Here is a 14,267-nt window from a genome sequence, read left to right on the forward strand (position 1 = left end):
TCACACTGCTCTTATCACTCCTTCATAGTTTTCTGCATCATCAACATTGGAGAGTATTGAAAGGAGACCTTGTAGGTCCATTATGGGTGAAAAGTGCTAGTCCTGAGTTAGGCTTTATGCATGAAAACCCTGACTGACCCAGAACAAATTCGTGATCCTTGAAGAACAAAATGATGCTAAACTATAAATATTATAAAGAATACAAAATAATAAAATAAAATAATATTACACTTGTAATGTTGATAGATTTTATTTCTGTCAATGATTCTGTTTTTTTGTAGTAGAATAAAAAAATATAAATTAAAGAAGAAGAAACAGAGAGAGAGAGAGGCTGATTGTATTCAACGTAATTGATACACAATATAAGACAAGGTGTGAGAAATTATATACAATATAACAGTTTTTTAAGGTTTAGTTAAACCCCTAGATTTTCACATTAGAAGCATGCAGACAAGGTTTTATTCATCTTTAAAACTAGACAAGCACTTCTAAGTTAAAGAAAAAGGAGGAAGGGGTGGATCCTGGTGAGTCAAATAGACAGACTGGACATTATTTATATACCCTATGGGTAGGTCCTTCTGGGTTTCTTAAATACCGATGCATTTTGCCATTTCGGCATCCTCAGGAGAGCTTGAGACTTACATAAATCAGGACTGGCGAGATGTTATGCCATATCTGGGAAATAATATTCCAGATAGAGGTTTTTTGAAGATCTTAAAAATCCAAAGGGGAAGTGCAAATTTCTATTCAGTCACGTCCTAGGGTGGAATGTTTTTTTCAATAATATTGATCCAATGCTTTCTCAGAGGGCTGAAGTATTAGGTAGTTCCTTAATGATCCATTATTATTGTTATTAGAACCCCATGCATATTTCCAATATTATGTTGTTTTCTTAGGGGGATAGGGTTGCTTCTGACATTTAGGATGGGATCAGTAAAGCGGTGTCATGGTAAAGAGAGCAGTGAGTAAATAAGTAGTCTCCAGAGTATTCTCCTATGTGGGGGGAGAGTAGCGTGAAGACACGGGTCCGTTTCAATAGCATGCTTCATAGAGGAGCGGTTGGCTGGCACGTTATTACTCTACTCCACTATACTCATACCATACACAACCCCCTACAATTATCCTGCTAGAATAAAAAGTAAAAACAAAAAGCAAAAACAAGTCGTACTTTACTCACTTCAGTAAATACTAAATATTGCACCAATGGTAAACTTTAAAACAAAAAGCCAAAAAGATTATATTTTTTTAAAGCACCTTACATCCCTAACAGTATGAAAAAGATTCTCCAAACCGGTCCATGCATTTAGTGGTCCGTTCGTCTAAAATGGTTGGCGACCACTGCCATAGAACACTAGGGTTCCTCCAAAGGTTGCTAGGATTTCTTTGAGCCATGAGCAATTTGGACTTCTTAGGTCATTTGCCACTGACACCAATGATCTTTTTGGCTATCTATAAGGGTAACCAATAATTTAAGAGGCGTTTTTCTTATTGACCACCATGCTAATGAGCTGTGGGCTGTGTATATAACAATCGTAGCAGGGGTTTGACAATCCAAGGTTAGATTAGGGACAGAAATGTAAAAGTACTGGTTGAAATGGCATTAGATTAATAAAATAATTTTACTGCACTAAAGAACATTCAATTGATAAGGCTTTGGGTGATATATTTTCATATCTGGAGACAAGAAAATAAATACAATGGGATAGGCACAACTGCACAGAGAAGGCAAGGTTATTGCAATTGGCCAAACAATTTCTGCAACCCCATCCAGGTAATTTACTTCAAAAGTAGACGAGAACAATTTTATTAAGGAGAACACATGATAGGGCAACCAGCAAACCCCAAACAAGGTCTGAAAGGTAAAAATTTGTTTTAAAGCTGGTGAATACTCGGATGTCTTTTTCTGGTGGTAAGCTATAACGGTAATAAGACATATAAATATGATTAGGAGTGGAATGCAGTACCCAACAATGAATGCTATCACGCCGAGGACCCTTTGTCCACGTTTCCAAAAGTCAGTCATTTCCGTATCATCAAATCGATCGAGGCATTTGATGATACCCTGGCAGTCATGGGTGGTCTTGAAGATAAAGTAAGGTATGCTAAAACAAAAAGCAATAATCCAAGCAACTAGAGTTTCCAACCAGGACAAATGTGGTCCTCTGTAGTAGCTGTACTGGAAGGTCCATATCACAACAAAGTAATAGTCAATGCTATACAAGGTGAGAATAAAACCAGTAATGAACATATTTAAATGGAACATAAAGTTGTTTAGTTGGCACATGAAAGAACCAAATGGCCAATTAATGCCAGAGGCAAAATAGACAATGTTTAGAAGCAAAAATAGCGACCAGATAAATCCAGAGATGAACAAATTCAGGGACAATACTGAGCGGAATGTCTTCTCCAATCTTTTGACTCTCAGCCAGATAACATATGGATTGATAGTCGTCCCTAGTATGAATATCAAAACACAGAGGGTAGCCAAGAAAATCTGAATATTATAAGCAATATGGCTGTCTTCTTTGATGACGCTGATGCAATGTTCTTGGGAACCATCACTAGAATTGAAGATGAAAGTCAAATTGGAATTCAAGATGTTCTCCAATATTTTTGTATGAACATTCATCTTGCACTACAGAAAAAAGAAATAAATATTTATGTGCAATTTTTTAAAATCCTAAACTGAATACAACAGAAAGAGGAAATATGGAGGGTGGGATTTTCCAGGCATGTACACCAATTAATTAGTACAAAAATATTTTTTTTTAAAAACAAAAGTAAAAAAAATTAAGACAGATCCACACATGCAAGGAAATATGGTGCCAGTAAGAAGTCCAGGTATCAAATAATGTAATTAGGGCCGGATTCTCCCAAGGCTACCTAGGCCATGGCCATGACCACTAGGGAATGACATTACAACATCGCTGTGTACATTTGGAAACTTCTGCCTCACTTGCTGTACAATAAAAAGCACAAAGTGGAAGAGGTTATACCAATATCACATACAGTGCAGAGATCTGTGTAGGGTGGCATTGTGCTGTATGTGTACCAAAGGCTCTGGACAGTCAGTCAGTGGTCATGAGGAGAACTCTCTTTTGTCAGGACAATAACATAGCAAACCAGAAGCTGATTGAAACAATCGTCCACCACAGAAGCTGATTGTCTGATCATCTCCTGGACATAACCTAGCTGTCAAATTGACAGCTTTACCTTGCAGATTCAAAACATTATGATAGGGTTGAGGGATTTGAGGATTTACCCTGGTGTAAAGGTTTTATTTTGTTTCTGTTCTTTGTATGTTGAGTTATGTTGTATTTATTGATATATGTTGTTGTATATGTAGTGTTTCTTCCCTTTTTCATGTGGTCTTTTACAAAAAATAAAAAATAAAAATAATGGATCTCTGCTGTCAGTGATGGCTGCCTGAATAATGAGCCCTGTTAACTTTGAATAAACAGATTCCTCTCATTAGTAAGATTTTTCCCACCTCTGCCACAGAAATCCTGTTTTTTAATGGCTTAAGTGAAGTAACAATCACACACCTGCAGATTTCGTCCCTCTACTAGTCGGTGACCGGACAGTAAAAGAAGAAGACTTATGAGCTCATCTTTTGATCATTAAGTTGCCGATCAACACACGAATGCAGCAGCAAAGATGGTTGATTGTTTGTGCTGCTCCCCTCTCCTTACGTAAGCTATGCTGTGGAAGTACTGCAAAGGGCATATTTCAACAAATACATATAAATGTATAGCTACTGTATCCAGCAATATAATGTTGGTAATATATTTTAGTTTTAAAGTGTAACTGAGCGAAAAATTTAAAGAAATAGGATGCAGTCTGTCACGGTGACATAGTCTGCCTCCTCAAACAAAGAATGCAAAAAGATGGCAGCTGCCTTTTAAAATTCATTTTCTGAACTGTAACCTTATTTACTTTACTTTTTTTTTCACTTGGGACATATGTCTATATTTCATTCTGATTTCCTCTTCTCCCCAAGTCATTAGTTAATTCAAGTCTCGGCTTTTATACAATAATCCCCATTCTGAATACACAGTAATAAATAATATATACATATGAAAAAAAGAAATGCTAATTTCATAACCACCAAATTCTTCATGGCTACCCCCAACCCTGTACCAGAGGGCTCACCTGCTTTAGATCACCTCAAATATGATACGCAGATAAAACCAAGCTTAAGCACCAGAGCTTGTTTCATAAGACTGCAATGCTGCAGGAAAGGAAGTGTTTGTATTTCTCTGTGTTTTGTCTGGCAGTATTCCCAGCAATGAGGATAGGAGGGGTCATGGCTGCAGTCAGTGTCTGTGTGATGACATACTCAGCTCTCCTAATCAGTAAATCCCCAGAGACAGTCTCAGTCTGGTGATTCAATAATTTTGACCAATGATACGGAAGTCAGCCATTTATAGATTTTTGTCTTTCTAGATTTATTGATTTTTCATATTGTTTTAAAGTTAAAATATAGCAAAAACTTATTACAATACCAGTAAAGTGTTAGTTTATAGATTTATTTTAGTTTTTACATTTTGTGTTGCATCCTCTAGATGGTGCTATATCCTCATGTAAAGCGTACAACAAACTCTTGCCCTCTAAAACCTTATTAGAATGAGTAATATGCACTAGTTGAGATCACAGAACCATATACTGGTGGCCAACAATAATGCACGAAAGATCATTTAGGAGCAAATAACCCAACATAACCAACTCAAGTACAAAATACTTTAACCTGTAAAAAGGGAAAAGCTATACATACTGGGTCCATGTGTTTAGTTTTGCCTTAAAATTACTGTTTAAAAAAAGCATATCATGATATATTTATTTAATTTTTATTAGCATTTCTATTTATTACTGTTTTAAATATTTTCAGTAATGGCTGTATTTTGTGCCCTAGGTTTCTACTCAAATTAAAGCAGATTACTGTTATATTTAGGTAAAGATAGTCCTTAGAAAGTTACCTATAATTATATTGGGATAGGTTTATATTTGAGTAAATATGGCAGGCCTATTTTACATAGACTGCTTTCCTCCTGAGTCTAAGCACCATGATTATTCTGTTGTATGAAATCTCCATTCATTGCATTATACACAAAAGATCTTTTTAGGCTTTAGAGAAAAAGTAGCATGTAATGGTTGAACATTTTAGGTATTGGAATCATTTACAACACAAGTACATTTATGAACATTTGATGTGATTTCTCCTTTCTCTTACCCTTTACTCTGTGCTTTGTCATAAAAAAGTCAAATGACCAGGCTTAAAATGTTATTAACATCTGTGTCAACTAGGGCTTAGTTGTCAGAAGGATCCGGACTGCCTAGCAAGAAATAGGAAATAGGAAATAAATAATGAATAAACAATATTGCAACAATTTACAGAGAAGTTTGCTGACAGGTGTGAGCATTAGAAGTAGGGAGCTAACACATCATCTGGAGCTCAAAACCATATTATTATACAATATTCACATAGCATTTAAAGCAACAACAAGCTGCCTTGTTTAGGTACTGTGGACGTCACCTGAATAACTTGACAGCTAACTAAGATCACTGTGCCAATAAAAGGAATTCTGCCTATCCTAAGAAACTTCACAAGTTTACTCAATAATCCCTCAATATCTTCCAGACATCCTAGCTGGTATTGTATGTTGTTGTTTCCCCTGAGAAAGCCCTTTCAGGCAAAACGTGTCGGGTGCCTAATTGGCAACAGCGACCAAATTCTGGATATTTCACCTACAATTAAAGATACATAGATCTAATAGTAGTACACCTGCATAGTGCCTAATATAAGCTAGAATATCTTTGAATTGATCAATTCTAGAGATTTCATTGTTTGTAAACGTATCTCAAGTAAAAAAGAAAAAGCCAAAAAAGCCTAGAGTTGTATCTTCTTGGTTGTTATTTTACTTTTTTACTAAGGGCTGGTATACCGAATGTATATTACAATACTAAATATCAGGGTGGAATAACTCCTATACCCATTACTAGATTAAGGAGAAACACTATTAAGTCACATTATTCCTCCCCCATTTGTGAGCATAAAACATAAAACATATCTGATGATATCACCCTGCCCCCAATGGCTTCTAATCTCTCTGATGGTTTATGGGATCTGTCATGAAAGCCGGCTTATTTCATTCTTGCTGATGACTCATTTGTTTATTTAAGGTAGAAGAACATATTTCCTAAAAGTTCATTCAATGTTTATACCATTCCAAAACAGAAAAGTATTTATTTTTTGATTTATATATCACATGGCTTCTATTATATGCATTTAATACGTTCATATATTTACACTAGAGAACTCATGCAACCAAAAAATCATGCAATCTGTATATGTACATGTGCAAAACTACCTAGAGCTTAGGCAATCTATTTTTAAACTTTTTGACCAAAGATTCTCCCAACTTTTTACCATAATGTATACATTTTTTAACATTGGATTCAATTAAAAAATGTGTGAATCAATATACAATACTCTTTATTCATACATTTGTCTTACTGAATTTTTTATTAAAGACATAAATACAGTGGTACCTTGGTAATACCTTGGACTTACACCAAACAGGACTTATACCAAACAAATGTTTCCCATAAGAAATAAAAGGAACATTAATAATCCGTTCCCATGAAAAAAATCCTATTGTTATTGGCATAATATACTTTGATGGAGCTGTATAAAATAATTTTAACACTGCTTAATACTAAAATACATAAATACAAAAGCAATTAGATGAAATAAATGAAAATGTAACTTCACTTTACCTTGCTGAGAAGAGTCGAGTGCCTACTAAGATGGTGCTAAGAAGGGAAGAGATGTTATGTAATTCACAGAGAGTTATAGCGCGGGTTGTTCACTGAATGGTAGCAACTGGTGTACTACGCTCGTGGGCAGTCATGGCTTTGTCTTGAAAGAGGTAAATAAGGGTAGCACCTGGTGTTATGATTCATTTAGACCCATACAAGTTCTAGCACAAAGGTTGTATACCAAGCAAAAGTTTTTGTGTCCAAACAGGACTTATACCAAGTTGGACTTATTCCAAAGCGGACTTATACCAAGGTACCACTGTATTTGGAAAAAGTTAATTAATCTTGGGTAAAAAACATATATAAATAAACTACTAATTTATAAATATAACTAATTTGCAGTAGTTATAGAGCTTTTGTACTACCTAACACTTTACAATGGCACTTATACTTGAAATACATGAGAGTATTTGTCTCTGTAGAAGTCTATTTAGGGATGTCACCTACAGCGGCTCGTATATTCTCTTTATGTTCTCTTTATGCCAAACTAGTTTAATTCCCATCAAAACAAGCAAACTCCAGACATCTCGCAACAGGTAAATTGATTAATCAAAGACACTTTCTACCTTGCCCTCCCTGCCCAGTCTGGACTGGTTTTAAATATGGCCAACTGGGCATTTGCTCAGGGCCCCTATTTTCTCTAGGACCCTAAACGTGACAGAATGGCACTAAGTTGCAATGGTGTGCTCTTGGATGTCTCTTCTCATATTTGTCCAGCGCACCATTTGTCTAAAAATGCCATTTAATACGATAGTGATTACAGAGCAATGGGCGGCCAGGTTTTCAGCTGCAATTTAAGTAATGGTTACATATCCAATGTAATGCTATTCCGTATTGTTTAATATATATTTATATATATCTATATATATATAGATATATATATATATATTTTTTTTTTATTATATTTTTTTCTAATGGTGATACTGTATTGGCATGTGTTCTCCGGTAAAAGCTGTTTATTTCCCACCAAGCTCAGCATTGTGATGTGCACATATTTTACCCTTTTGGGACATGAATCTTGGCGGATGATGATGTAATCTGATAATAAAGCTATTAGCATGAGAGTTCTAACTTGTGTAACTGAAATACAAACTATTCTGTAGTATGTTAAAATGGTCGAGATATGTCATTTTATAATACAGTCATATCAATTTCTCTTTCTTTAAGATAAAGAGCTCATGTTCTGGGATTTTTTTATATTTACATTTTTTTTATCAATCATGACCCAAACAGTTGAGTCAGGAGTTAGGGCAGTGACATCTACCTGGTGGACTCTGGTCTCCATCTTCAGCCGCCATGTTGCTTTGCATGTAGTTGCCCTTTTCAGCTTCAGACCTATAACATTATATCATTTTTTAAATACAATTTCATACTCAATCTTAGAGTTCATTTTGGAGAAAAAAAGGTAAACTTGTATCTCTCCTATTTGGCCTGGTTTAATAAGGCTCTCCAAGGCTAGAGAGGAAACATTTTCATCAGTAAAGCTGGGTGATCCAGCAAACCTGGAATGGATTTTTTAAAAGTCATTTGCTATTTGTTAATAAACATTTTTAATCCTGGACCAGATCTTTTTCAGGTTTGCCAGATCAGCCAGCTTCACTGATAAAAGTTTATCCTCTCCAGTCTTGGGGTTTAATAAATTGGGTCTATTTGCTCCTTTTTATCAATAATATTTTCTGTATATTTCTGATCAGTGTATGTTTTAAAATAAAAGATGTAAAGCATTTCATTGAATTATTTATTTGATTATTGGAGACTGTTAGATCTGTAAGTAGTCTTTTTTTAAAGCAGCAAATGTCACATTCTCTGAAACATTCCTTGGTGGAAAATCTTCTATGTTTATGTATTTTATTAGCATTAATTCATTTTCCACCCCTAATTGACATTTAACGCACTAACTGGCTTTATGATGGTTGCATTCACCAGTCCAAGCGGGATTTTATACATTGCTCCCATTAAAGCCTAAAGCTTCATATTTAAGTTCATATTTAAGTCACACAGGCTTCAATGAAGTCTCAGATGATGTGTTTATACTGTAGAAAAAATTGGTAGGTGTTAAAAGCACCAATAGGAGAGGAGGAATTACCGTTGAAAGAAACTTGAAAGGGGCCAGCAGACAGGTGGAAAGCAAACCAAGAGAGAACAGTGTCATTGACACCAATGGAGTGCAAGAATTAGATTAGAAGGGGGTGATCAACAGGAGGAGGAGGTAGAAGTTGCATTGAGAGTTAGAGTCATTGGCCACTTTAGTAAGGGCTGTTTTGGTGGAATAGGCAGCTTGAAAGCCAGACTGGAGAGGATCAAGGAAAGAGTTGCTGCTCAGGTAATTGTCGAGTCTTTTGAAGACAAGGCGCTCAAGAAGTTTGGAAACATATGGGAGAAGGAAGGTAGGATGGTAGCTAGAATGTAGGGAGGGGTCTGGGGAGGGTTTTTTTCAGGATAGGGGTGGCATGTTTGAAAGCGGAGGGGTAAATACCAGTAAAAAGGGAAAGGCTGAATAATTGGGTTGGTGTGGGAGTCAGGGTGCAGTAGTGGGCACGGAGTAGATCAGAGGGAATTGGATCAAGCAGACAGGTAGTAGATGGAGATGATGAGAGAAGACTTCATCCATGAAGGGAGGGCTGAGGGAGGCCAGTGATGATTTAGGTTAGCTACCATATTGGTTTACCTCCCTTGAGAGCACATGCAAGCCTATACACTGCTTATCACCATCCCCTTGCTAGGAAACTGAGCTGCATTAGACTTGGGACCTGGAACAATGAAAAAAATACTGTACAATGTCTCTCTCAATTAAAACTTCCTTTGTAGAATCTAATTATAAGAATATGCTTCAATGGTAATAGTAAAAATATCAACCTGTTGCTAAAATAAATCTTCCTATAACACATATAACACCCTATTTAACAAGCTAGAGTCACCTATACCAAAAACACTTTTCTTTAATATTTCATTGATGGTCCTCTTTATTATTGTCAAATTTTGGAGATCACCAATTATTGATCTACTGTAAATTCAATTAAAAATAAACTTGATTGGATAATGACCAATAACAAACTATTGTATTGACAGCCACAGCTATCCAACTGATTACTGTCACCACGCTGGAAGCTTCGATTTTTCCTTCTTCTTTCTCTTGTTCCCGCTGTAGTCTTTTACCCTGCATTTGACTTTTTGCTCTCATTCTCCTCATTACTTATTCTTTCTCAAACAGGCTAAACATACCCATGTTAATGTTTATACCTATAAGGTATTGTTGGGTGGGCTTAATGCCTTAATGTTATGGTGTTTAGCTGAAGGAGTCACGTATTTTATGTTGCTTATTTATTATGTTAAGAATGTTTTGGCAGTTATCCTGTACGTTTTCCTGCCTAATTAAACTCGTCCAAATTTCAAGAAATATATTGAAATACAAATGAGCAGACCACTTTCAGTCGTTCCCAGCAGAGATACACACATGTAGACCATCATGATGTAAACTTGGAAAATATAATAGATATTTTCTTCTGAGAATTCATTTGCATAGTTTGTGTTAGTAGTGCTATGCTCAATTTCATTCAAATTGCAGCTGTGCTCCACAAACTTGAAACCTAAAACCAGAACATGTGCATGTAATATAAGGAAAAGTGCTTAACGATTATGTAAAAAAAAAAAGAACACTATATAATTCACTAACTTACATAAAGGCTGTGGACAGATGAGTTGATATTAATAATAAAGATGTAATTAGCAGATGTTCCTGATCCAGGATTCACCAAACTTTTACTCACAAAGTATTTATTTCACATTGGGTCAATATTGGTTAAAAACATTTATAAACGGACCACTAAATTTATAATTCAGGAGGGAAATTATTCTATTCTACATTTTGCCACATGTTAGATGTTATCCCTCACATTACAAAATTCCTCATGATTTAGGAAAAGTAATTGTTTTGGATAAGCATATTATTAAATATACAAGGTAATTAGCTTCAACCTGCCACAGATACAGAATATCTTTAAAGAAAATATTTTCCTATTCTTTTTATTTTTTTAGCTTGGTAAATGAGATGAAGCTATAATGACTTTAGCCATTCAATCACGTGCAAGCGTTACAAGGTTACGTGATCAAAACAATATATAAACACGTTCTCTAGCTTTAAAAATGCTAAATAATAATACAACAAAAATATATTTTTATTTTTAGTGTTCGGTGATCTATTTTCTAAATCACAGACACATCTTGCACATCTGTTCAAGCCTAAACATTAATTGTGACTTAATGAATGGGTTAAAATTTATGCCCATATCAGACATCCAATCATGTGCAAGATGCTTTGATGATTGTGCAAAAACCCTAATATTGTTACATTTCCTTGCACACAAAGGGGGGATATTTAGCAAGCTAAGTCAAAACTTCACTTTGATAAGCCAACAGCCTAAACTCATATAGTAGATCCACCCCGCCCTCCCAATGTTAATCTAGGCCCAGACTTATTAAAGCTCTCCAAGACTGGAGAGGATACACAGTGAAGCTGGGTGAACCAGCAAACCTGGAATGGATTTTTTAAAAGTCATTTACTATTTGTTAGCACATGTTTTGAATCCTGGAACAGATCTATTCCAGGTTTGTTGGATCACCCAGCTTCACTGATGAAAGTGTATCTTCTCCAGCCTTGGAGAGCTTTACTAAATCGGGCTCATAGTCTTTGTAAACTATCCCAAAATATTTCTGTACATATTCTTATCACAGTTGACTTGTTATATCATTATCTTCACATCTGTCTTCGGTTCTCTGTGACTCTATTAACCTGCTTTCATCATTGAAGGCTCTCTCAAGGGTAGGCTTGATGGAGTGCCAAGTTTTCTTCTTGAAGTCATGACCAATAAAAACATAAAGCACAGGGTTAACACAGCTGTTAGCATACGCCAAACTAGTCGCCACATCAAATGCAACCTCAAAACTGCGACCAATATAACCCGAGTACATGATTGGGGACACGGTAATTAACCAAACTACATGGTAAGGAAACCAACAAGTAAAAAAGGAAATGATGACAGCCAGAAGAACTTTGAAAGGTTTGGTGGAATTTGTCATTTGATTCTTACGCATGCGCAAAAAGATCAAGGTGTAACATGTGACAATGATAGTGAAAGGAATGACAAAGAAAATAATAAATCTTATTATCACTTGATGGCTTTGTATTATTTGTCCAGACTCAGAAAACTGGTCCTCAACGCAGTCTTCGTAGTCACCAAAGCTTGCATTTTCGGTAAACAAGAAGGAAGGTACACTGAATGCAATAGCTAGGATCCAAACCACCACGCACACTTTAAGAGCCAGTCTCGTGGTTCGGTGATTCTGACACCAAATTGGGAAAAATACAGAGATGCAGCGGTCAATGCTGATGACCGCGAGGTGAAGAATGCTGGCAAACAGGTTAAGAAATATCACAAATATGTGAAACTTGCACATAAAAGTACCAAACATCCAGGTGTAGAAATGGGCTAACTGTATGATTCGCAAGGGCAGAAAAAGGGAAAAGGTAAAATCGGCTATAGCTAAGCTCAAGAACCAAATGCCGTTGACCGTCTTCTTCATCTTGAAAGAGGTGAACCAGATGACCACACCGTTTCCCAATGTTCCCAGAACAGCTATAACAGAGAAGGCCACCATAAGGTAAACGTAAAGAATAAAATATAAACTAACTTCTTCAATGTGAATTGTGTCAGGAGCAGTGGTGTTCTCCATTTTGGCAGATTAGTTCTCAGATTATGATGTCCTAGAATAGAAAAGCCAAAAGTCTGTCATATATAAAAGATGGATACAGATTCTTATATATTATTATTAAAAATTGAACTCAAGTAAAAATTGATAACCAAATGTTTCCCTATGACCTGTATTGGTGAATAAAGAATTTCACAGATGCTTTACTCTCCGAAATAGATTGCTCTATGTGGGGACTGTCTAAGTTTACCATCCCTTCTGGGAAAATTTGGCTTTGTACTTTCTGAGATCAGTAAAGTCAAAACAAAGTCCAGATCAGAGCACATGGTCCTGACCTGAGCCTCAAAAGCTTGGGCCTACAAAGATTAATTAGCTCAGACTCTCTCAATCTTTTTAACATGGGGAAACCATTAAAATAGTTTTCAAGTCTTCAGAGAACTCCTAATAAAATGACTACATTCACAGCTTACAGTACATAAGTGAAGTGGTCAGTGGGAAGAATTCCTCCTGGCCAGAGGAAAGAATGTCACCCTTACGGATATCCAAAAAGACCATTGGTGTCACTTAAACTGACCTAAGAAACACAAACTGCTCATTGCTCAATGAACCCCCAACAACCTCTAGAGGACAAGCAACCATCATTTTTTAATCAAGGCCAAAATTGGTTGCCTCTTATTTTCTTTGTACAGAGAAATGCCCCAAATTTTAAGTATTAATAGCAAACATTAAGATTTTTTCCATTTAAAATCTTCCCTAGACGGGCTAAAATGTTTGTCTTGGGGTATTGTCATAGACCAAAGTAAATTTGCCAAATACATATGTAGCTAAACGTCTTTCAAATAGTGTCATGTATTGTAGGATAAAACATTTTACTAAATGAGATGGCAGTGAAATGAATATCGTGGGGAGTTATACCAGATTAACAAGTGTGCAAGAAAACATATTTTATTGGTTTAGGTTTCACCGAACAAGCTTCATTTTCCAGCAGGCATAACAAGGAAATACATGTCCACCCTATTCCCAACAAAATTAAAAAACAACAAGTAATAACTGAAGCTGGATTAAAGTAAAACAAAGCAGGTAGTCCCCCAGCTAAGCACATCCAACATGCGAATGACTCCTAGATACAAACCTTGGCTTCCCTGCTTGCTCTGTGCAGGAAGGAGGCTTGATGGGGGGACGCATGACTTGCAGAAGAAATCTTTTGCTTGACACAGCTGAGGTTGTCGGTGATCTTGTAACTCTTTATTGACCAAGACAAACTCTGCAGCTGTTTCTTTTTGCAAATAAAAGCACTGCTTGCTCCAAAAGTGTGAATCATAAATGTCTAGGCTCGATAAATTTTTTTTTTGCTTTGTTTGTGATTAGCTCACAGTGAGGATTTTATACAGTAACTGACACCACACTGCCTAATAATATGTTGAGACAAACATCTGTCCTAAGTGCATCTATTAAAATAATGGACCTGTTTCGACTTACATACAAAATCACACACACACACACACACACACATATATATTATATATATATATATATATATATATATATATATATATATATATATATATATATATCTTGACAAAACATCTTGGAAATATTACAGGCTGTGAATTAAAATAACCTTGTTACAAAAAAGGTGTAAAATTTTATTATGGCATGATGTACAATATTTTACTTTTTCACATACAATCATACCATGTCAAATTAAAAAATGTATAATAAAAAAATATATCAGTAAAATA

General features: G+C 35.7%; 1 protein-coding gene and 1 long non-coding RNA gene across 2 annotated transcripts in view; both read right to left on the reverse strand.

Annotated features, from left to right (window-relative positions):
• Nucleotides 1-231: 231 nt before the first annotated feature.
• On the reverse strand, nt 232-4,306 carry LOC140340919 (uncharacterized). Its single transcript, XR_011922760.1, has 2 exons — nt 4,153-4,306; nt 232-2,635 (listed from the first exon to the last, which is right to left on the reverse strand). It is a non-coding gene; the product is annotated as an uncharacterized lncRNA (long non-coding RNA).
• Nucleotides 4,307-10,949: 6,643 nt separating this feature from the next.
• LOC140340958 (chemerin-like receptor 1) overlaps nt 10,950-14,267 on the reverse strand; it is a 4,073-nt gene continuing 755 nt past the window's right edge. Inside the window, exon 2 of the mRNA XM_072426437.1 lies at nt 10,950-12,580. Coding sequence (XP_072282538.1) covers nt 11,545-12,549 — 1,005 coding nt within the window. The 5' untranslated portion in view covers nt 12,550-12,580 and the 3' untranslated portion in view covers nt 10,950-11,544. The remainder of the gene's footprint in view (nt 12,581-14,267) is intronic.

Source organism: Pyxicephalus adspersus, chromosome 11, assembly GCF_032062135.1.
Source record: "Pyxicephalus adspersus chromosome 11, UCB_Pads_2.0, whole genome shotgun sequence".
NCBI lineage: Eukaryota > Metazoa > Chordata > Amphibia > Anura > Pyxicephalidae > Pyxicephalus > Pyxicephalus adspersus.